At 46.0% G+C, this 22,192-nt stretch overlaps 1 protein-coding gene and 1 pseudogene across 5 annotated transcripts in view; both read left to right on the plus strand.

Moving 5' to 3' along the window:
• LOC102417662 overlaps positions 1-2,416 on the plus strand; it is a 4,323-nt pseudogene extending 1,907 nt beyond the window's left edge.
• LOC102434454 (zinc finger protein 771) overlaps positions 1-21,428 on the plus strand; it is a 40,917-nt gene extending 19,489 nt beyond the window's left edge. The window contains exons 1-3 of one of the 5 annotated variants that reach the window (XM_014445906.2): positions 6,356-6,484; positions 7,113-7,268; positions 20,589-21,428. In XM_014445906.2, the coding sequence (XP_014301392.1) occupies positions 7,122-7,268; positions 20,589-21,401 (960 nt within the window). In that variant the 5' untranslated portion in view covers positions 6,356-6,484; positions 7,113-7,121 and the 3' untranslated portion in view covers positions 21,402-21,428. The other 4 variants (XM_014445907.2, XM_014445904.2, XM_014445905.2 and 1 more) reach the window with 4 other exon arrangements.
• Positions 21,429-22,192: the final 764 nt, after the last annotated feature.

Genomic DNA, 22,192 nt, shown 5'->3' on the forward strand with positions numbered 1-22,192 from the left:
TTTTTCAGAGAGAAACATTGGTCGATGTCTCCGGCGCAAGCTATAGGGGGGAATAGAACTGGTGTCGTTTTGTAACCCGTGTGATGCTCCGACAAACACGATCCCCCTCCGGGGCTCAAGGGTGTGGAGTTTTTATTGTTGGCACAGGGCAGGGTCCTTGGGTAGTTGGCAAAATCCCCGTGTGCGGGGTGTGCAGGACGCCAGCTTCTCCCCCTTTTCTCTCTCATCGATCTTTCTAACTCTCTATCCCTCTCCTCCTCTCGAGTAAAAAAAATCAATAAAATATATTTTTAAAAATGGGGAGAGATTCGTTGATTGGCTGCCCTCCCGCCATGCCCCCTACTGGGGATTGAGCCCGCAACTCAGGCATGTGCCCTTGACTGGAATCAAACCCTGACCTCCTGGTTCATATGTCAGTGCTCAACCACTGAGCCACACTGGCCGTGCCACGCCTATTTTTTAAAAAATATATTTTATTGATTTTTTATGGAGAGGAAGGGAGAGGGATAGAGAGCTAGAAACATTGATGAGAGAGAAACATCAATCAACTGCCTCCTGCACACCCCCCCACTGGGGTTGTGCCCGAAACCAAGGCACATGCCCTTGACCAGAATCGAACCCAGGACCCTTCAGTCTGCAGACCGACGCTCTATCCACTGAGCCAAACCGGTCAGGGCACCAAGCCTATTTTTCAGAATATATTTCTTTGGCCCTAGCCAGTTTGGCTCAGTGGATAGAGCGTCAGCCTGCAGACTGAAGGGTACCAGGTTCAATTCTGGCAAGGGCACATGCCTGGGTTTCGGGCTCGGTCCCCAGTGGGGGGCGTGCAGTAGGTAGCCAATCAATGATTCTCTCTCATCATTGATGTTTCTATCTCTTTCTCCCTCTTTCTTCCTCTCTGAAATCAATAAAAGAATATATATATTTTTTTAAAAATATATTTATTTGATAGAAAAGAATATTGAAGAACAGCTGCTTAGGAGACATCTTGGTGACACTGCTTGTGTCATTGGGAGTCGTCGTCCCTGCCACTACCCTCAGTCCACGAGGAAGATGCTCACCGCTGTCTCCTGCATGCTGTCAGGCGCTGCCCAGCGTCCTGGTGGCATCTGTAATTTTGCAAATGATGCTACATTTGAAATTAAGAAGCGTGACCTTCACCGGCTGGAAGAGGGCCCTCCTGTCACCGCAGTCCTCACCAGGGAGGATGGGCTCAGATACTACAGGATGATGCAGACTGTTTGCTAATTGGAGTTAAAGGCAGATCAGCTGTATAACCAGAAAATTATTCATGTTTTCTGTCACTTGTGTGATGGTCAGGAAGCTTGTTGTGTGGGCATGGAAGCTGGCATAAATCCCACAGACCATCTGATCACAGCCTATGGGGCTCACGGCTTTACCTTTACTCGTGGGCTTTCTGTACAAGAAATTCTCACAGAGCTTACAGGATGAAGAGGAGGCTGTGCGAAAGGAAAAGGAGGGTCAATGCATACGTATGCCAAGAATTTCTGTGGGGGCAATGGCATCGTTGGAGCTCAGGTGCCCCTGGGAGCTGGCAATGCTCTGGCCTGAAAGTGTAATGGAAAAGATGAGGTCTGTTTGACTTTGTGTCATGATGGCACTGCTAACCAGGGTCAGATATTTGAAGCTTACAATATGTGGAAATTACCTTGTATTTTGATCTGTGAAAATAACTGCTATGGGATGGGAACGTCCGTTGAGAGAGCAGCAGCCAGCACCTGTTACTATAAGAGAGGCTGTGCCGAGTCAGCTCAGCCAAGGGTTCGAAAGCCTGAGTGAGGGCGGTGAAGGGACGAAGAAATGACAGACAAAGAGAATAAGCTGGGTCTGGGTGGATCTTCCGGTGCCTGGCTGAGGCCACAGAGAGAGATCCAGACGGCAAGCTGAGCCTTTATTTTATAGCCAGAGGTAAACAAGGTAGTGGTCACCATAGTTACAATGTTCTTGTGAGTTTCACTTGTTTTGGCAGCACTTGCTGCACCTCCCACAGCCCATTAGCTACCCAGGAAGGATCTAGGACAGTGATGGTGAACCTTTTGAGCTTGGTGTATCAGTATTTTGAAAAACCCTAACTTAACTCTGGTGCCGTGTCACATATAGAAATTTTTTGATATTTGCAACCATAGTAAAACAAATTGCATGCAGTTTATATAGTATTACATTAAAGGTTATGTTCGATTTGTATAGGTCTAAGTAGGTAACAGACTTTGCTTAACCTTCCTTCAGGTTATTTCCTTAAAGTAGTTCTATTTGATCTAGTTTGTACACTATTTTAAGAAGTACTTTTTAGTTAGTGAAAGGAAAAACAGTTCCTTTATGCCTGTTTAATTCTGCCACCTTATTGTTGGGGGGTAGGGGCTCATTCCCCTGTCTCTTGGCCCAACCCCACAGCTAACAACAGCATTAGCACACACATGCCTATAGGACAACATTTACTATAACCAGACAGTGGGTAGAAGAACAGTTCCAGTTTTAAATAGGACTATTGCACAATCATTTCAAAGGTCAAATAACTTAAAGTTCAATTAACCAGTTACTATTAACTTAGAACCTAAAATAGTGATTCCCAGACTTTTTGTTAAACACCCACTGTTTTATCTTTGCAACAAGTGCTATAGAGGATATGCTGATTTTTTTCACTGAAGTAAATTAAAATTCATTTTTAAGAATCCCATAATAATAATAAAAAAGAACAGCTGCAGGCACGGATTCCTGGGTTTAACATGGAGGCCCTCACGACAACTTTGCAGCATCACAGAGATGAAGTGGCTGGTGACATATTTGGCATGCTGCTCACGTTTACCGATTTTTTGGCTTTTAAAGAAATGTTTCTGGACTACAGAGCAGAAAAAGAAGGCCGGGGACTGAACTTAAGCAGTGGTTTAGTGGTGACGTTGATACTGGAACCGGCGAGCAGGAATTCTTCCCAGGGTCGTGTCTCACAGAATCGAAGAATGAAGCCGAGGACCAGAGGAATTCAAGTTCAAACAAGGCAGGAATTTATCCTAAGCGAACACAGGCTCCCCGTCTGACCCAAATGGGCCGACCCCGAAGCATCTGTCCTTCCCCTAATATCTGCTAAAGGCCGGCTCTTTGTCTATCTGTGCGGCTCTCTGAGTGGTTCCTGGCCTTTTTGCAACGTTTTATTTTGCACTTGCAAGAAAAACATCCTTGTTTCAAAACGCCCTGTTTTTCTGCTAAACATTTTGTGGTTTCAGCTAGCTCCATGATTCCTCCTTCTTCCACCCCTTACCCGTCTACCCAATTCTGCTTTAACTCCTTTCAACGTAACTGCAAATCGTTCTCTCTGACAGCTTCCCCCTGCAGCAACGAGATTGTCCCAGACATCAGCCCAGTGCACCGGGAGAGCTTCAGCTATGGATGGAAGGATAGATCTTGGGGAGACCAGCTTTGTTCTGCAACTCTGTTAATGTCAAGTACTGATGGGCCAAGAAAAAAAAATGTGTGACCCTCCTGGGATCCGTTTCTTCAGAAAACCCTTGTGTTCAGTAACCCTACTCCTCCTCCCTCGGTGGACATCCTCCCTTGAGTCGACTCCTCTGGACAAATCCACATCCAGCATTCCACCTGGGGGCCTTCCCTAGTACACGTGTTGATGAGTTGCACCAATGGGGTTTTTACTGTTGGGGAGCATTTATGGAGGGTGTTCCTCAAGCCAGCTGCCTGTCTTGAAATTTCTGGAGCTCCTATTGTCACAGCGAGTCTTGGCTGTAGGAATCGACCGAGATGTCCTTTACCTAAAAGCTACATGTCCAAGTCAATTCCTAGTCTCGCATTTGCAGTCCCTGTATCGCTGTCTTCTGCTGGTCCGATATAGTCCCCCTATTTCTAGGACTCTCTTTTAAGCATTATTGAAAAAACTATTTTTATAGATAAATGCTCAGGCTGACCTAGTGGATATAATCTTGGAAGTTCCACGATTACTCACTTCAAGGTCAAAGTATTATATGCCGTGTGCTTTTTAGCTGTTCGTGCTGGTGAAACAGAATTTTTGGACTGGAACACACAGTGTTCCCCTGGGCAGACTGGTTCCCGGGTTCTTTGTCCGTGGGAATCGAAGAATGAATCCACGGACAGAAGGTGGCATAGCAAAGGTGGAGATTTATTGAGGAACAAGTACAGACTCCACGTGGGGAGGGGGAGAGAGTCCCACTGAGTTCCCTTTTCCCTATGGCTTATAAAGGTTGTAGATCTTTGTGTCTTGATAGCCCCTCTAATTGGTCACTATTCCCTTAGACTGGTTACTATAGTAACTTCTGAGCTCAAATGTCGAACTTCACATGGGGCATGTGAGGTTTTCCTCCCCTCCTTCCTTTTATTTTGTAAATATAGACCTTTTGCTGTTCCCAGCTCCCTCATTCTATGGAAGTGTACCTGTTGCAGCTTTTCAGCTCCCTATTCTACGGAAATATACCTTCCGCTGCTCTGCAGCCCCGTGCTTTTCCATGGTCCTCTTAATTTCTAAAATTTCCTAAACCTGTCTCTTTCATCCCTAAAAATTCCTGTTTCACTGGGAAAGGAGAAATGCTTTCTGTGGGTGCTCCAGTGAATGTGTGCTTACGCTGGAAGTAAAATCTCCTTTTCTTATAGCATGTTGAGTGTGCAGGTTTGCTTACATTTTTTCTGTATAGCTCGGTTAGGGTATCTGTCGGGATAGAGGGTCTGCAATGCCCTCTTCTTGTCAAAATCTTCCTGCCAAGACAGACTCCTGCTGGTCTAGCTCAGCAGGAGCAGGAGGGAGCGGACAGCTTTCCTGCGCACGGCTGCTTTGAGTTAGTACATTGGCTTCGCGCTGTGTGTGATAGACCAGAAAACGTGGCTGTCACATCTCGAGAAGGAGAACACAGTTCCATTCCCAGTGTGTACCTTAGATTTTTAAAGTAAAAATAAGATCCGTATGACTTTTCACGTGACCGTTCTGGTTTTAAAGGATGAGCTATATATAGGCTGTGTGTTTTCTGTACTCATGTGGCACTTATTAAATACTTTTACCGTGAGTAAAATTTGAGGTGTTTTGCAAGAAAAAAATTAGAAGCAAGTTACAGAATAATACATAAACTATGAAGCCATTTATCTAAAGTTTAACACAAGTAAGGGAGAATTGTGGCCAGCCGTTCTAGTACAGACATAGAAGGCCCATCACTGATGCTCTGCCTAGTGGGAAACCCGGCCTCCCTGAGACTTCTTTTATGTTGTCAAGAAACAGGTCATTTGGCTGAAAATCCCAAAGGGACTTTATCCCCTGGGAAAGGTAAACGTCCATGGGTTAGGAGCTGGACTCCAATTCCTAGCTTTTTCCAAGGAGGGTGTCAGTAGGGAGGAAGGGGTGAGAGGAACTGATATGACTGGCCAGGGACAAAACAGACTAAGGCCATCACCCACCTAAGAAATGAAGTCCTGGCTCTGCTACCAATTTCCTTGTGTGACCTCATTTCTGACAGTTTGGTGCAAGAGAAAGAACATGAGCTTTGGGATCTGCCACTTAGCAGCTGTGTGACTTGGAACTATTTACTTAGGTTTTCTAACATTTAATTCCCTCGTTTGTCAAAGGGAGATACTGATCCACACACAGAGCTGTTGTCAAGAGGCGAGACAGGGATTTTAAACATTTACTGACTGCATTTCTCTTTGCTTTCATCAATTTTGAACCTTAGTTGCCCCACCCATAAAATGGGAGCATTAGATATCTTTTTTTAAGAGAAATGGGAAATACAGAACTTTTAAATGAAATATCCAAATCCTGACCTGTTGGAAATAAAAAAAACTGTAAAGACTTTTTTTTTTAAACTAATTTTTAAATGTGAAAGTTACTGGGTTGTGGGGTGAGGGTTATGATGTGAGAGAGAACCCTTACTATATAATTCAGGCAAATCAGTTTACTTCCCAGAACTTCGATTGGCCCATCCGTAAAATGGACCCACCTTTGTGTAGATAAAAAAGAGATCAACAAACTCATACAGACACCACCAGGGAAGGTAGTGGGGGCAGGAGGAAGTGGACAAAGGCGATCAAATACACGGAGCCCGAAGGAGACTAGACTTTGGGCGGCGATATTTTACCTCAGTACATTTAATTTTTAAAAAGAGCTCAGGTGTGTGAAACGCGTAGCATAACACCAGCGCATAGTAGGCACACCACACAGCACGGGGCCGCGGTAGCCTTTTTTTTTTTTGTGGGAGTAGATTGGAAAGCATGTATCCAAGGAGCCAGCTATCCCCGAGGCCAGGAGACCGGAAAAGCGTCGCTGGCGAAGGAGAAAAGACGGCAAAGGGGGAGAAACAGGAAAAGGGAAGAGGCGGGGAGGCAGCAGGGCCCGCCCTCCAGGCGGGGCGCCAGCGAGAGGCCCAGGCCGGGGCTGGCGCGCACGTGGCCTAGTTTGGGCGGAGCGGACGTGCCGGGCTGCAGCGGAGACCCCGAGCGGCACAGGAGGAACGCCCTGAAGGTGGGTCCGAACCGGACTGCGAGGACCTTGAGGGTCGGGGTGGAGCGGCCTGGGGTCCTGGAGCTGGGGAACGGCGGAGCCACAGGCCCTGGGTTCCCCACCCTCCCGGGGCAGCTCGGACCGGACGCTCGGGTCCTCCGGGTCCTTCCCCTAGGGGGCGGGGTTAGCGGTTCTGACCAATGACAGGCCGCCCAGAAGCCCCGCCCCCGACGCCTCACGAATGCCCAACCGCCGGGAGCCCTGGCCTGGGGCTGCGTGAGCGCTGAACCTGCGGCTGGTGAGTGCGCACCCTCAGGGTCCCCGCCCCGATCCCGCCTCCAGCCCGTGCCCTGGAGTTCCGGGCCCCGACCCAGGCGCCGGCAGTGACTCAGCGCGGGGAGGGTGGCGACTCGTTGGCACTGGAGATTCGAACTGTTCTGGGCCTTGAACGCCGGGATGAGTGGCGTGAACGAGTGTCTTCGGAGCTGGTCGCGGGCAAGTGCTGGTGCCTAGGGCCGAGCTGGGTGGGAGGGAGAGGGCCCAACCCAACCCCAGGGTCGGCCGAGGGAAGCCGCGCTGCACCGCCTTGCCTGGGCCAGGCCGGGGTGCGGGGTGGGTCCCGAGCTTCTGACCCAGCTGCCCGCCCTAGGACACCAAGATGCCTGGCGAACAGCAGACACCGAAGGTGGAGGAGGAGGAGGAAGAGATGCAAGAGGAGATGGTGCTGCTGGTGAAGGATGAGGAGGATGAGGGTGAGGAGAAGTATGAGGTGGTGAAACTCAAGATTCCCGTGGACAACAAGGAGGTACGTGTCCCACACCCCGATCCCTAACCTGGTTCCGGCGCAGCCTCCGTCAGGCAGAAGCCCTGGATCTGCCCCTGCAGCTACTATCCTGTGTGGTGAGGGCAGGCGCCGGGGAGAGAAGCCCGGAGCTGGGAGCCTAATGCAGACGGGGTGGGGGAGGGGCCAGGTTAGAAACCCCGGACCCTTAGTAGCATTTACTATTCTCCAGACACTGTGTTAAGCACCGCGGTTCTATAACATAGGTAGTATTTGTTCCATTTTACAGGTGAGGGAACTGAGGCCCAGGAAGCTTGATAGTTTGGTGACTGGCCAAGGTCTCAAAGTTAGTCAAGAGATGGCTTATCTGAGACCAGTGAGAGTGAGGGGTGAGGTGAGTGGCGACTCCAGGCAGAAGAAATGGGCCTTGCAGTGGCCCAGAGGGAGTGAGTGGGGCACGGGGAGAAGCGTGGGTGAGCTCAGGGTGTTTGGCAGGCCAGGTAGGGCATTTGGGATTTATCCTGAGGGAGAGGAAGGTTTAACGAGAGGAGCTTTAATATCAGAATAGGAGTTAGATTCCCCCTTCAGGCCCCAAACTGCCACAACTCCCAGTGCAGCCCTGCTCATACCTGGAGAACTCTGGCTGGGCCAGGTTTCTGGGCCCAGGCTCTGGTTTCTTCCTGCAGGGGAGCCAGTTCCCAGGGAAAGACGTTCTGCTGCCCCCTAGTGGGTGTGGTGGGCCCTCCGGGGAGGGGGCTGGCTGCTTTGGCCTCTGCTCCCAGTCAAAATAGCTCTGTAGGTCTGTTTTTCTCAGGCCTCCTTGGCCCATCATACTAGCTTACTCTGCCTCCTCTGGCCCTGTGATCTCCTGATATCCCCATTCCACCTGTAAGTTAAGAACTCGGACTCCAGAGCTCAGGGTGGACTTTCATCTCCATTTACCAGCTGTATGACCTTGGGCAAGTTTCTTAACCTCTTTGTGCCTCACGTTCCTCATTTGTAAAAGGACAATCATACCCACACCTACTTCTTAGGGTGGTGAGGGTGAAGTGAGTTAACACACGGAGAGAGAACTGTTTACATAATAAACACTATGTAAATATTATTCATTCTGCGATTATTCCTTCTTCCTCTAAAGTTTAGGACCTTGTTCTAGGTCAGTGGTCGGCAAACTGTGGCTCGAGAGCTACATGAGACTCTTCGGCCCCTTGAGTGTGGCTCTTCCACAAAATACCGACTTCTGCGCATGGGCCACGAAGTTTCAATCGCACTGTAGGTGCGCGCCCGCACGTGGTATTTTGTGGGAGAGCCACACTCAAGGGGCCAAAGAGCCGCATGTGGCTCGCGAGCCGCAGGTTGCCGACCACTGGTCTAGGTCAGTGGTCGGCAAACTCATTAGTCAGCAGAGCCAAATATCAACAGTACAATGATTGAAATTTCTTTTGAGAGTCAAATTTTTTAAACTTAAACTATATAGGTAGGTACATTGTTATTAACTTAATTAGGGTACTCCTAAGGCTTAGGAGGATCCTTAAGGTCATCCTAGAGATTTTTCAACTCATTTTTACCAAAAGCCTTTTTGGGCTGTATCCTAGGGCTGGGTGTGAAAGGGGAGACACACATGGGGGCCTAGACAGAGGACTGAGGGCAGACAGCTCAAGGCAGTGGGGAAGGCTCACAGACAAAGCTCAGTGGGCATTTGGCAAATGGAGGCAGAGGAGGGGCTTCCAGGAGGAGGAAACAGCAAAAGCAAAGGCTCAGAGGAGACGGGGCCAGAGAGCTACAGGTATTGGAAGCCGCATAGGAATTTTACATTCGAGTGAGGTGATACGGTGCCATCAGAAGCCCCAAATCAGAGGAGGCACATTGGGTTTTCTGTTCAGATTCACTGGCTGTTGTGGGGAGAACAGGCCATGTGAGGCTGGCAGCCTGCTCTCAGGTAGTGACAGCAGTGAAGACAAGACAAAGTTGGGAATATTTTCGAACCTTGAGTGGACTGGCTAGAGCAGCCGTGGGCAAACTACGGCCCGCGGGCCGGTTCCGGGCCGTTTGAAAAGAATAAAACTAAAAAAAAAAAAGACCGTACCCTTTTATGTAATGATGTTTACTTTGAATTTATATTAGTTCACACAAACACTCCATCCATGCTTTTGTTCCGGCCCTCCAGTCCAGTTTAAGAACCCATTGTGGCCCTCGAGTCAAAAAGTTTGCCCACCCCTGGGCTAGAGCTAAGGATGGGATGGAGGAGGCTGGGCATGGCTGGCCATGAAACGTACGGAGGGCTAAACTCTAGACATAACATGTAGCAGTTAAAAGCATCGGTTCAAATCCCAGCTTCACCATTTACCAGCTTTGCCTACACATCCCATCAACGTTTAGCATAGCACTCTGCCCACAAGGTAGCTCATGAGCTTGCTGTGTGGTCTCCCTGAGTCTGTTTCTATGAAGATTGTCGTCTCCAAAGCTCTTTCCAGTGCTGACATCCTGCATCTCGTAGCCGTCATCACCCAGTCCCATGGCCAGTTGTTGTCCAGAACAGGCCTGAATTATCCTGCACGCAGGCGCTGAAGCATTCTCTCACTGCCTATCAAAATCCAACCTCTCCTTAATGAACACAAAGATATTCTCAAAGGGCTCTGTGCACATCTAATCCTCTCTCTCTCTTTGCTTAAACCTTTGAGTGTTTTTCTGTTTCCCTCAGGATAGAGTCTTTGCTCCTAGGCCTGGCATTCAAAACTCTATACCACCTGACCTCATGTCCTGACTTCATGACCCAACACCCATCCCATGCCCCAGTTCAAACAGACCTGCCCCTTTCTCAGCTCTAAGACTGCCTGTGTGGTCCTTCAGCCTGTAAAACCCTTGTCACCTTTCCCACCTGCTTTCTCTAGGAGTTGTTCTCTCTTCTAGATTAAGTCTTAATTTTAACAAGCATACAAGTCACCTGGAAATCTTGTTAAAGTGAAGGTTGTGGTTCAGTAGGTCTGTGGTGGGACTTGAGATTCTAACAAGTTCCCAGTGATGCTGATATGGCTGGTCTGTAGCAAGGAGCTAGTGGTTCTCAACCTTGGCTGCACATTAGAATCACCTGGGAATCTTTTTAAAATCCTGATTTCTGGGCCTCATCCTCCGGAAATTCTGTTTCTTTGTTATGGGGTGGGGCCACAACATTGGTAACAAATAGAATTTCCGGAGGATGGGGCCCGGAAATCAGGATTTTAAAAAGATTCCCAGGTGCTTCTAATGTGCAGCCAAGGTTGAGAACCACTGAGCTAGAGGGTAGGGATCGAACTACCAAAAAGAAGGGGGATTCTGAAAAGGGTCCAGGGCAAGGAGACAAGCTGTGTAGGGTGACCTCAAACTTGTCAGTGAGGTAGAACTGCAGCATGATTAAGAGAACAGGTGTTTTGGGTGATGAGACTTGGAGTTCAGACCCCAGTTCGGACATTGATTGGCTGTAGGGCCTTGTGTGGTCACTTTCCTTCTGAGTCTTACTTTCTTATCTATAAAATGGAGCTCATGATACCTAACCCAAGGGGTTGTGAGAATTTAACGAGAACATGAGTGAGAAGCACTTAGCACAGTCCCTGGCACATAGAGAGCTCAATTCATGGTAGTTGTTGTTATTTTAAAATAAACTTTTATTAATTTCAGGAGGAAGGGAGAGGGAGAGAGAGATAGAAACATCACTGATGACAGCATCACCGATCGGCTGCCTCCTGCACGCCCCAAACTGGGGTTTGAGTCCGCAGCCCAGGCATGTGCCCTGACCTGGTATTGAACCGTGAACTCCTGGTTCATAGGTCAATGTTCAACAACTGAGCCATATTGGCCGGGTAGTAGTTATTGCTGAGGAGGGAACTGGGACCTTTGCTCTGTTAAAACCAAACCAAACATAAAGCAGGAATACAAACGCAATCACTTCATGGACTTGGATCATCATATCACTATCCTACATTGTATCCCCATGGGACCTCCTTGTTATAGTGCAAATACCATTTATTCTAATTTTTAAATCTAATAGCTGTAGAATTTAACACATGTAAGGGCCTTGACTGACCACCTAGTCTGGTATTTGCCCAGCTTTAGTTGCATGTTCATCGCTCACCTGCTGTGCTCATTACTTAATGCTTTTCCTCAGATAGGTTAGCAGTTTTTGTTAAAGCCATTTTTATCCAAAAAATAATACTGATGAAACTGTGGGTTTCATGTGATGCATCTTTTTTCTAATATCCGTGAAAAAAGATACATAATGATCATAATGAGATGCGAGCACACCAGCAGAAGACTGAATCCTCTTGCACCCTGTGATGTGTGCATATCTCCAGTTGGGCACTTTTTATCTCACGGAGCCTACCTCGCCTTCCTGGCTTCACTGGGGCCTGGGACGGAGTGACTTGCCTGTGGTCTTAATGAGTTAGTCTCAGCCCCTCTTACCTAGATTTCTCCTGGGGCATCCAGAGCCCCTTCTCTTGGAGCCGATGCCAAGAGAAGTTTCCTTTTTCTAGTCAGTGACCCTGCGTAAGGACGCCCTCAGGAAGGCTTTAGTCATCTTAAAGATGGTGCCAGAGACAAAAGGGCCAGAACAAAATGTAGTATAATAAGAAAAGTTCTCTCCACAGTGGCTGCCGTGCTGCAGTAAACCCAGTAGGTGTCAAAACCGGGGCAAGACTGGAAAGTGTGACCTTGAATTCTCACTGTGCCAACTCAGCTATGGGGAGTTTCTCGATATCAGGTTGTACTTTAACTTTAAATTCCTCTTGGAAAGTGCCAGGGACTTGGAGTCCAGCCTCTGTCCCATCTTGGCTGTGTGAGCGCAGGGAAGCGCAGTGTAGCCTGCTAGTTACGTGAGGGTCCTGACCCCCACTAGCTGTGGGAATTTAATCTGCCTCAGCCTGTTTTCCTAAATACCAAGGATAACAACTGACTCGAGGCAGGTGACAGGAAGATTTAATACAATAATGTACATCACACAGCGTTGTTGAAACTTTACGCTGTAATGTTGGTATCACTCATTATTCTGTATACTGTTTAAACGAGAATTCCAATCTTCAGGGCCTTGAAGTTCCTCTTTGCAGCTTAAGAAAGTAAAATCCTCGCCCTGGCCAGTGTCTCAGTTGCATAGGTGTAGTCCCATCTACCGGCAGGGGGTGCAGGAGGCAGCCGATCGATGTTACCCTCTCCCTTCCTCTCTCTTTAAAATGAATAAACTTTTTTTTGGCAAAAAGAAAAGAAAGTAAGGCCCTTAACAACTCACATGCTGTCACCCTCTCTTAACCAGTTTCCTTATCTATAAAATAAGACTATGGTAACTACTTTGTGGGGAGAAGCTAAGACTGTCTTGTCCTTAGTATGTGTCAGATATTTCATTTAATCAATAATTAATGTACCTAATTGCTCGGCCCACTATAGATACTCAACATCACTTTGCCTGGATGAGCCCTCTCTTTCCTAAGAAGGAAGCAATATGCCCTCAATAGTCCTCTTCCTTCTACTGTTAATACAAAATACTAAGACAATACAATGTTAACACTGTTAATACAACCTGTGCCCTTCACCTGCCTTTTACGAAACATTTCTTTTTCTGATTTTATCTCTAGAAGCCCAGGCTTCATGAAACTGGCTCATTTTCATTTCAGGCCTCAGAGTTGTATTTGGGTTTTACCCTTGCTTCCTTCTTCGCAGCTTAAAAAATGCGATGTGCTCTATCTTAAAAGTTTATTCAAAAGCCTGGGTTTGTTTTTGGCCTCGCTTTAAAAAAAAATTTTTTTATTGATTTTTTACAGAGAGGAAGGGAGAGGGATAGAGAGAAACATCCATGAGAGAGAAACATCGATCAGCTGCCTCCTGCACACCCCCTACTGGGGATGTGCCCGCAACCAAGGTACATGCCCTTGACCGGAATTGAACCTGGGACTCCTCAGTCCACAGGCTGACGCTGTAGCCACTGAGCCAAACTGGTCAGGGCTGGCCTCGCTTCTAAGTCACCATCCTCTCCTATCTCACTGGCTACTCCTCATCTTGCTGCTCCTGGTTCTCTCTGCCAAATCAGCTATGGGGAGTTTCTTTTAAAGTACCAAGTTGTATTTTAGCAATTAACATCTCTAGCTGAGGCCTGTCTCCTGAGCTCCAGATGATCAAGAATTAGAGATGTGACCTGAAACATTTCACCTTTCAACTTGCTCTTCCCACCATCCTCATGTCTGCATATGGCAGCTCGACTTCTGTAGCTGCTAAATTCAAAATCCTTGGAGTCATTTTGACTCCTCTTTTCCTTACATCTCAAGTCTGATCTTATTTATCAAATCTGTTGTCTGAAATGGCAAAAATATATTCAGAAGCGACCACTTCTCACCACCTTCACTCCTTCGCTTTTCACCTGTCACCTGGGTCTGAGCCACTGTATTCTCTGGCCAGATGACTGCAGTGCAGTAGCCTCCTCCCTGGGCTCCTGTTCTGCCTGCTGCTTCCTTCTACCCCAGCATCCTGATGGAGGCTTTTAAAATGAGTCTGATCTGGTCATGTCCCTGCGAAGTACCGTCTAACAGCTCCTCTAATGGTTCCCCATCTCTTTTTTTCTAATATTTATTAAATTGGTTGAGGTGATATTGGTCAACATGAATATACAGGTTTCTGGTGTGGGTTTCTATGTTACAAGATCTGTATATTGCACCATGTACCCACCATCGAAAATCAAATCTCCTGTCACCTTATATTAGGACCCCCTACTCGTACCACCTTCTTCAGTCAGGTAGCTCACACGTTGCTGTTTGTGTTCATGAATTTCAGTTTTATATTCCACATATGAGTGAAATCATATGGTTCTTAGCTTTTTGATTGTCTTACTTCACTTAGCATAATGTTTTCAAGGTCCATCCATGTTGTTGCAAATGGCACTTCATGCTTTCTTATGGCTGAGTAGTATTCCATGGTGTGTATGGACCACATCTTCTTTATCCAGTCCTCTATCGCGGGACACTGGTTGTTTCCATGTCTTGGCCACCGTGACTAATGCTGCAATGAACATCGGGGGGCATATATCTTTGTGAATACATGATTTTGAGTTTTTTGGGTATATACCCAGGAGAGGGATTGCTGGGTTGTATGGTAGCTGTACTTTTAATTTTGTGAGGAATTGCCAGGCTGCTTTCCATAGTGATGATTCCAGTTTACATTCCCACCCGCAGTGGATGAGGGCTCCCTTTTTTCCACAACTTCTTCAACACTTGTTATTGCCTGTGTTGTTGATAATGGTCATTCTAACAGGTGTAAGGTGGTATCTCATTGTAGTTTTGATTTGCATTCCCCTAGTTGCCAGTGAGGATGAACATCTTTAAATATATCTGTTTGCTGTTCATATGTCTTCTTGGGACAAGTGTATTTTCAGGTCCTCTGTCTACTTATTGGTTGGGTAGTTTGTTTGATTGTTGTTGAGTTTTATTAGTTCTTCATGTATTTTGGAAAGGAGTTACTGTTTGCAAATATCACCTCCCATCTGGTTGGCTGTCTCTTTGTTTTGTTGTCAGTTTCTTTTGCTGTGCAGAAGGTTTTTTGTTTGGTATAGTTCCATCCATTTATTTTTGTCTTTACTTCCCTTGCCTTTGTGGTCAAGTTCATAAAATGTTCTCTATGACCAAGGTCCATAAGTTTGGTACCTATGTTTTCTTCTATGTAATTTATTGTTTCGGGTCTTATATTTAGGTCTTTGATCCATTTTGAATTAATTTTTGTGCATGGGGACAAATCAACTTTCATTCATTTGCATGTGGCTTTCTAGTTTTCCCAGCATCACTTATTGAAGAGACTATCGTTACTACATTATATGTTTCTGTCTCCTTTGTCAAAAATTATCTGTCAATATACATGTGGTTTTATAGTGGCGCTCTCTATTCTGTTCCATTGATCTGTGTGTCGGTTTCTCTGCCAATACCATGCTGTTTTGATTATTGTAACTCTGGTATAATTTGAAGTCAGGTAGCATGATACCTCCAGCTTCTTTATTTTTTCTCAGGATTGCTTTGGCTATTTGAGGTCTTTTGTGATTCTATATAAATGAAGATTTCTCATTCTCTTTCTTTTAAAAATGCCATTGGGATTTTGATGGGGATTGCATTAAATCTGTATATTGCTTTGGGTAATATGGCCATTTAAACTATGTTGGTTATTCCAACCCATGAACATGGGATATTTTTCAATTTTGTTGTGTCTTTTTCAATCTCTTTTAATAATGCTTTGTAATTTTCAGTATATAGGTCTTTCATGTCTTTGTTAAGTTTATTCCTACATATTTTATTCTTTTTTTTTGCAATTGCAAAAGGAATTTTTTTTTCCCATTTCTTTTTCTGAAAAAAAAATTTTTTAAAAAAATATATTTTGATTGATTTCAAAGAGGAAGGGAGAGGGAGAGAGAGATAGAAACATCAATGATGAGAAAGAATCACTGATTGGCTGCCTCCTGCATGCTCCCCACTGGGGATCGAGCTCGTAACCCAGGCTTGTGCCCCTGACCGGAATCGAACCTGGGACCCTTCAGTGTGCAGGCCAACGCTCTAGCCACTGAGCAAACCAGCTAGGGCCTTTTTCTGAAGTTTTATCGTTATTATACAGGAAGGCAATGCATTTTTGCACATTGATTTTGTATTGTGCAACTTGACTATATTTGTTCCTAATAGTTTTTTTAGTGGAGTCTTTTGGGTTTTTTATATACAGAATTATGTCATCTGCAAAAAGTGACAGTTTGACTTCTTTTCCTACTTAGATGCCTTTATTTCTTTCTCTTGCCTTATTGCTCTGACTAGGACTTCCAGCATTATGTTGAATAAGAGTGGTGAGAGTAGACATTCTTGTCTCGTTCCTGATCTTAGAGGAAAAGCATCCAGTTTTTCACCATTGAGTATGATATTAGCTGAGGGTTTATCATATATGGCCTTTATTATTATTTTTAATGTTTTTATTGACTTCAGAGAGGAAGGGTGGGGGGGAGAGAGATAGAAACATCAATGATGAGAGAGAATCATTGATCAGTTGCCTCCTGCAAGCCCCAAACCGGGGATTGAACCCACAACCTGGGCAAGTGCCCTGACCAGGAATTGAACTGTGACCTCCTGGTTCATAGGTTGATGCTCAAACACTGAGCCTTGCCGGCTAGGCATATATGGCCTTTATTTTGTTGAGATACTTCCCTTCTATTCCTATTATTATTGAGTGTTTTAATCATAAATGGATGTTGTATCTTAACAAATGCTTTTTCTGCATCTGTTGGTACAATCACATGGTTTTGATCCTTCTTTTGTTGATGTGGTGTATTATGTTGATTGCGTACGTTGAGCCATTCTTGTGCCCCTGGAATGAACCCCACTTGATCGTGATGTATTATTTTTTGGATGTACTGTTGTATTCAAATTGCTAGTATTTTGTGTAGAATTTTTGCATCTGTATTCATCAGAGATATTGGTCTGTAGTTTTCTTTTTTTGTGTTATCTTTCCCAGGTTTTGAGAAGGATGGTTTTAAATCTTCTTTGAATGTCCGGTAGAATTCACTGGTGAAGCCATCTGGTCCTGGACTTTTGTTTTTTGGGAGTTTTTTTGTTTGTTTTGTTTTTGTTTTAATCTTCAACAGGGATATTTTTCCATTGATTTTTAGAGAGAGTGGAAGAGTGAAAGAGATGGAAAGACAGAAATATCAATGTGAGAGGAACACATCAATTGGTTGTCTCCTGCATGAGCCCCTGACCAGGGCTTGGTCTGGGGAGGAGCCTGCAGCCGAGGTACATGCCCTTCCTCTACCGGAATCGAATCCGGGACTCTCCGGTCTGCAGGCCAACACTCTATCCACTGAGCCAAACCAGCTAGATTCTCTATATCTTTTAATCTTAACTTTTATTTCTTTAACCCAATCATTTTTTAGTAGTATGTTGTTTAATCTGCATGTATTTGTGGGTTTCTTTACTTCATTTTTGCATTTGATTTCTAATTTCAAGGCATTGTGGTCAGAGAACATGCTTGGTAAACTTTCAGTCTTCTTGAATTTGTTGATGCTAGTTTTGTGACCCAATATATGGTTAATCTTTGAGAATGCTGTGCTCTGGAGAATGTATAATCTGATGCTCTGTGATGAAAGGTTCTGTAAATGTTAATTATGTCCATTTGGTCTAGTGTTTCATTTAAGGCCAATATTTCTTTATTGATTTTCTATTTGGTTGATCTGTCTAGAGCTGTCAATGGAGTATAAAATCTCCAACTATGATTGTGTTTTGGTCTATTTCTCCCTTTAGTTCTGTGAGTAGTTTTATATATTTCGGTGCTCCCTGGTTGGGTGGGTATATATTAAGAAGTGTTATGTTTTCTTTAAAAAAAATATTTTTATTGATTTCAGAAAGGAAGGGAGAAGAAGAGAAAGGTAGAAACATCAATGATGAGAATCATTGATTGGCTGCCTCCTGCATACCCCATACTGGGGATCGAGCCCACAACCCAGGCAGGTGCCCTGACCAGGAATCGAACTGACCCCTCCTGGTTCATAGGTCCACACTCAACCACTGAGCCACGCCAGCTGGGCAGTTTTTTCCCTTTTGAGTGCATTTGATCTTCATTATCCTTTTCCAGTTCAGACCTTTCCCCCTCCCCTTTTATGTTTTTGTTGTCACAAATTATCCCTATTTATGCTGTAAGTTTATTGTTGAACTTACTCGTAGTGTTATGGCCTTATGTTCTTTGTTTCAGGTAGAATAACTCTATTGAGTATTTCCTGCAGTGGAGGTTTTCTGGTGATGAAATCCCTCAGCTTCTGTATGTCTGGGAACATCTTTATTTCTCCTTAATATTTAAAGGATAATTTTGCTGGATATATTATTTGTGGCTGGTAATTTCTCTCTTTCAGGAGTTTGACTATTTGCTTCCACTCTCTTCTGGCTTGTAGAGTTTCTGCTGAGAGTTCGGATGATTCTGATGGGTTTTCCTTTATAGGTTACTTCCTTCTTTTCCTGGCTGCTTTGAGAACTTTTTTCTTTGTCATTAATTGTGACAGGCCCTTGAAGAAGGCCTCTTTGGATTGAGGTAACCGGGTGTTCTGTTTGCTTGTTGGAATCGAGGATCTAGTTCTTTTTTTTTTTTTTTTTTTAATATATTTCTTTATTGATTTCAGAGAGGAAGGGAGAAGGAGAGATAGAAACATCATTGATGAGAGAAAATCATTGATCGGCTGCCTCCTGCACACCCCCCACTGGGGATCGAGCCTGCAACCCAGGCATGTGCCCTTGGCCGGAATCGAACCCAGGACCCTTCAGTCCACAGGCCGACACTCTATCCATTGAGCCATTTGGAAAGTTCGCATCCACTATTTGTTTTAATAGACTCTTCATTCCATGCTTCCTCTCTTCCTCCTCTGCAATGCCTGTAATTCTAATATTGCTTTTTCTGATGGAATCAGATAGGTCTCATAGAGCTCTTTTATTTTTTTTTTATTCTCAGGTCTTTCTCTTCCCTCTGCACCATTTCTTGATTCCTATCTTTAATATCACTAGTTCTTTCCTCTATCTCATTTGTTCTGTTTCCTATGCTCAGTAGTTTACTCTTAATCTCCTTAATTGCATACTTCACTTCCAGGACTTCTTATTGGTTCTTTTTTTAATCTCCTTGGTAAAGTACTCGTTTTGTTCATTGATTTGTTTTCTAAGTGCACTGAATTGCCTGTCAGTATTTTCTTGCATCTCATTGAGTATTTTCAGGACTGCAATCTTGAAATCTCTGTCATTTATTATTTTTAAAAACTTTAAAATTTTTCCATTGATGTTTAGAGAGAGTAGAAAGAAGGGGGAGAGACAGAAAGAGGGAAACATCGATGTGAGAGACACATCGATTGGTTGCCTTCCATATACACCCCGACTGGGGCTGGGGATCGAGCATGCAACCGAGGTGTGTGCCCTTTACTGAAATTGAACCCAGGACCCTTCAGTCTGTGGGCCAACACTCTATCCACTGAGCCAAACCAGCTAGGGTGAAATCTCTGTCATTTATATCACATATTTCCATGTGTTCCAGCCTGCTTTCTGGGGATTTTTCATTTTCTTTCTGGTCATCGTCATCACTGTGGTTCTTCATGGTATTTGCTGTCTTCCTTTGCTTATGCATTTATCTCTGAAGAAGTTTTTCTACTATTTTCCAGTAGATGGTGCTGAATCACAAGATTTTTACCTCTGAACTCCTAGTCTTGAACCTCCGTGGCTTCCCTAAGACTGTATAACTGTGCTGCTTGGGGTAGGGTTTGTGTCTCAACTTCCGTGGGTCCCGCCCCAGCACCCCTCCTGGGGATCAGTCACAGAGGGAAACGTATTCTACTGCAGTAGCTTTTGGTTTACAGATAATACGCTACTGAACTTGACTTCAAGGGCAACAGGAGGCAAGTTTTGGGAGTCCAAGCAGTGGCAGGGCTCTGTGATACATTTCTTTGTCTGAAACACCACTGCCTGTCTCCGAGCCACATGCACACGGCAGAATCCTGTGCTCTGTCAGGCATCTGCTGACGCAGACACTGTTCACTCTCTCACTGCTTGCCACTTGCTATGAGCTGCCGGCTACAGGGCTGCACCTGGGGGCCATCTGCGCTTTCCGCTCTTGTCTCCCCGTTTATTCCTGGTTGCCCACCTTTAGATGTTTCAGTGCGCAGGTCTCTCAGGCATGCATCTGTGTTGAGCAGGGATTTCTTTGTTGAATTATACATGGTTAACTTTTTGAAATTTCAGGAGAGAAAAAGACACAGCCTTACGCCATCATTCCTCTGACATCACCTTCCATGCCTTTCATATTACAAGGCTCTAAGCTAAGAGATTGCCTGCAGGGCACCCCATCCATTACTCTCCCCTCCATGCATTCTGCCCTATGTACTTTTTCTTGCCATTCCTGGGTCTTCACTGGCAAAACCCCTGCCTCGGGGTCTTGCTGTGCCTTCTGTAGCCTGCTTTCTCACTTCCTTTAGTTTTTGCTCTTGTTACATCAGTTTTTTAACCGTATTTAAATCTGAAACATTCACCCAATACCAGCACTTGTCCATTTTTCCCATAAGCAGGAATTTAAAAAATATAATACTGAATCCCCAGTGCCTAGAACACAGTCTGGCACCTTGTACGCCCTTAATAAATACTTGTTGAATTATTAAAGAACAGGTAGAATGACACTGGGCATGTGTATGTACATTAATACAGTATCTAATTTAATGTGCGCAGCAGTGCTATGAGGGAGGCTTTCCTGTTTTCCATAAGCGGATCTGAGATTACAGTTTGCAGAGACCCAGGTCTCTTGCTCACGGGACTGTGGATCAGGGCTGACTTGTCCCCTTTCTCCCCACAGGTCCCGAGCAAGGCGGCAGCGCCTTCTGCAGACCCGGCGCGTACACACGTGTGCCCGGACTGCGGCCGTGCTTTTGCGCGCCGGTCCACTCTAGCCAAGCATTCACGCACGCACACGGGTGAACGGCCCTTCGAATGCCCCGAGTGTGGCCGGGGCTTCTCGCAGAAGTCGGCGCTGACCAAACACGGCCGCACGCACACCGGCGAGCGGCCCTATGAGTGCCCCGAGTGCGGCCAGCGCTTTTCGGCCGCCTCGAACCTGCAGCAACACCGGCGGCGCCACACGGGCGAGAAGCCCTACGTGTGCACGCAGTGCGGGCGCCGCTTCGCTCAGAGCTCCAACTACGCGCAGCACCTGCGCGTGCACACGGGCGAGAAGCCTTACACTTGCCCCGACTGCGGGCGCGCCTTCGGCGGCAGTTCGTGCCTTGTGCGCCACCGACGCACGCACACCGGGGAGCGGCCATATGTTTGCGCCGACTGCGGCACGCGCTTCGCGCAGAGCTCGGCGCTGGCCAAGCACCGGCGAGTGCACACGGGCGAGAAGCCACACCTCTGTACCGTGTGTGGCCGCTGTTTCCGCCACCGGTCCAACCTGGCAGATCATACCCGCACGCACACGGGCGAGCGGCCCTACCCCTGCACCGAGTGCGGCCAGCGCTTCCGCCTCAGCTCCAACTTCGTCCGCCACCGTCGTTCGCATATGATGCGCCGTCTCTATATCTGCGCTGTGTGCGGCCGAGACTTCAAGCTACCCCCTGGCACTAAGGCCACCACTGTCACTGAGCGCTGCCCAGAGTGTGAGAGTAGATGAGCCCCCTTGTCGCTGTGGCTGCTAGTGTCTGGCTGAGGAGACGCATGCCAGGGCCCCGACCCCCAGGGGTTGGACTAACTGGACAAGGACTCCGGGACCCTGGTCTGGGAAAGGGTGGGAAGGCAGAACTGGCCGCCCGGGACCTTGGAGACATAGTTAATCCTTTACTGCAGTGATGGCGAACCTATGACACGCGTGTCAGAGGTGACACGTGAACTCATTTTTTTGGTTGATTTTTCTTTGTTAAATGGCATTTAAATATATAAAATAAATATCAAAAATACAGTGGGGCCTTGACTTACGAGTGTCCTGACTAACGAGTTTTTTTGAGATACGAGCCGTCTCTCGGCCGATTTTTTGCTTTGAATTGCAAGCTCAAAAAAATTTGGGTTACGAGCCAGCTTCAGATACCCCACCGCTAGTTGGCGCAGCAAACGTCACAGTGATTTGACATATGAGTAATTTGAGTTATAAGCTCCGTCACGGAACAAATTAAACTTGTAAGTCAAGGCCCCACTGTATAAGTCTTTGTTTTACTATGGTTGCAAAGATCAAAAAATTTATATATGTGACACGGCACTAGAGTTAAGTTAGGGTTTTTCAAAATGCTGACATGCCGAGCTCAAAAGGTTTGCCATCACTGCTCTACTGGGATTTTTGGAAACCATGGCCTCTTCCCCCTCACTACAAATCCTCAACCCGTGTTAGTGAATAAAGTATTATATCTTCACGCACATGTGCCTGTGAATGAATAGATGGGGAAAGGAGCAAAGTTGGGGTATTCCCTGGGC

This window comes from Myotis lucifugus, unplaced genomic scaffold (genome assembly GCF_000147115.1).
Source record: "Myotis lucifugus unplaced genomic scaffold, Myoluc2.0 scaffold_486, whole genome shotgun sequence".
NCBI classification, from domain to species: domain Eukaryota; kingdom Metazoa; phylum Chordata; class Mammalia; order Chiroptera; family Vespertilionidae; genus Myotis; species Myotis lucifugus.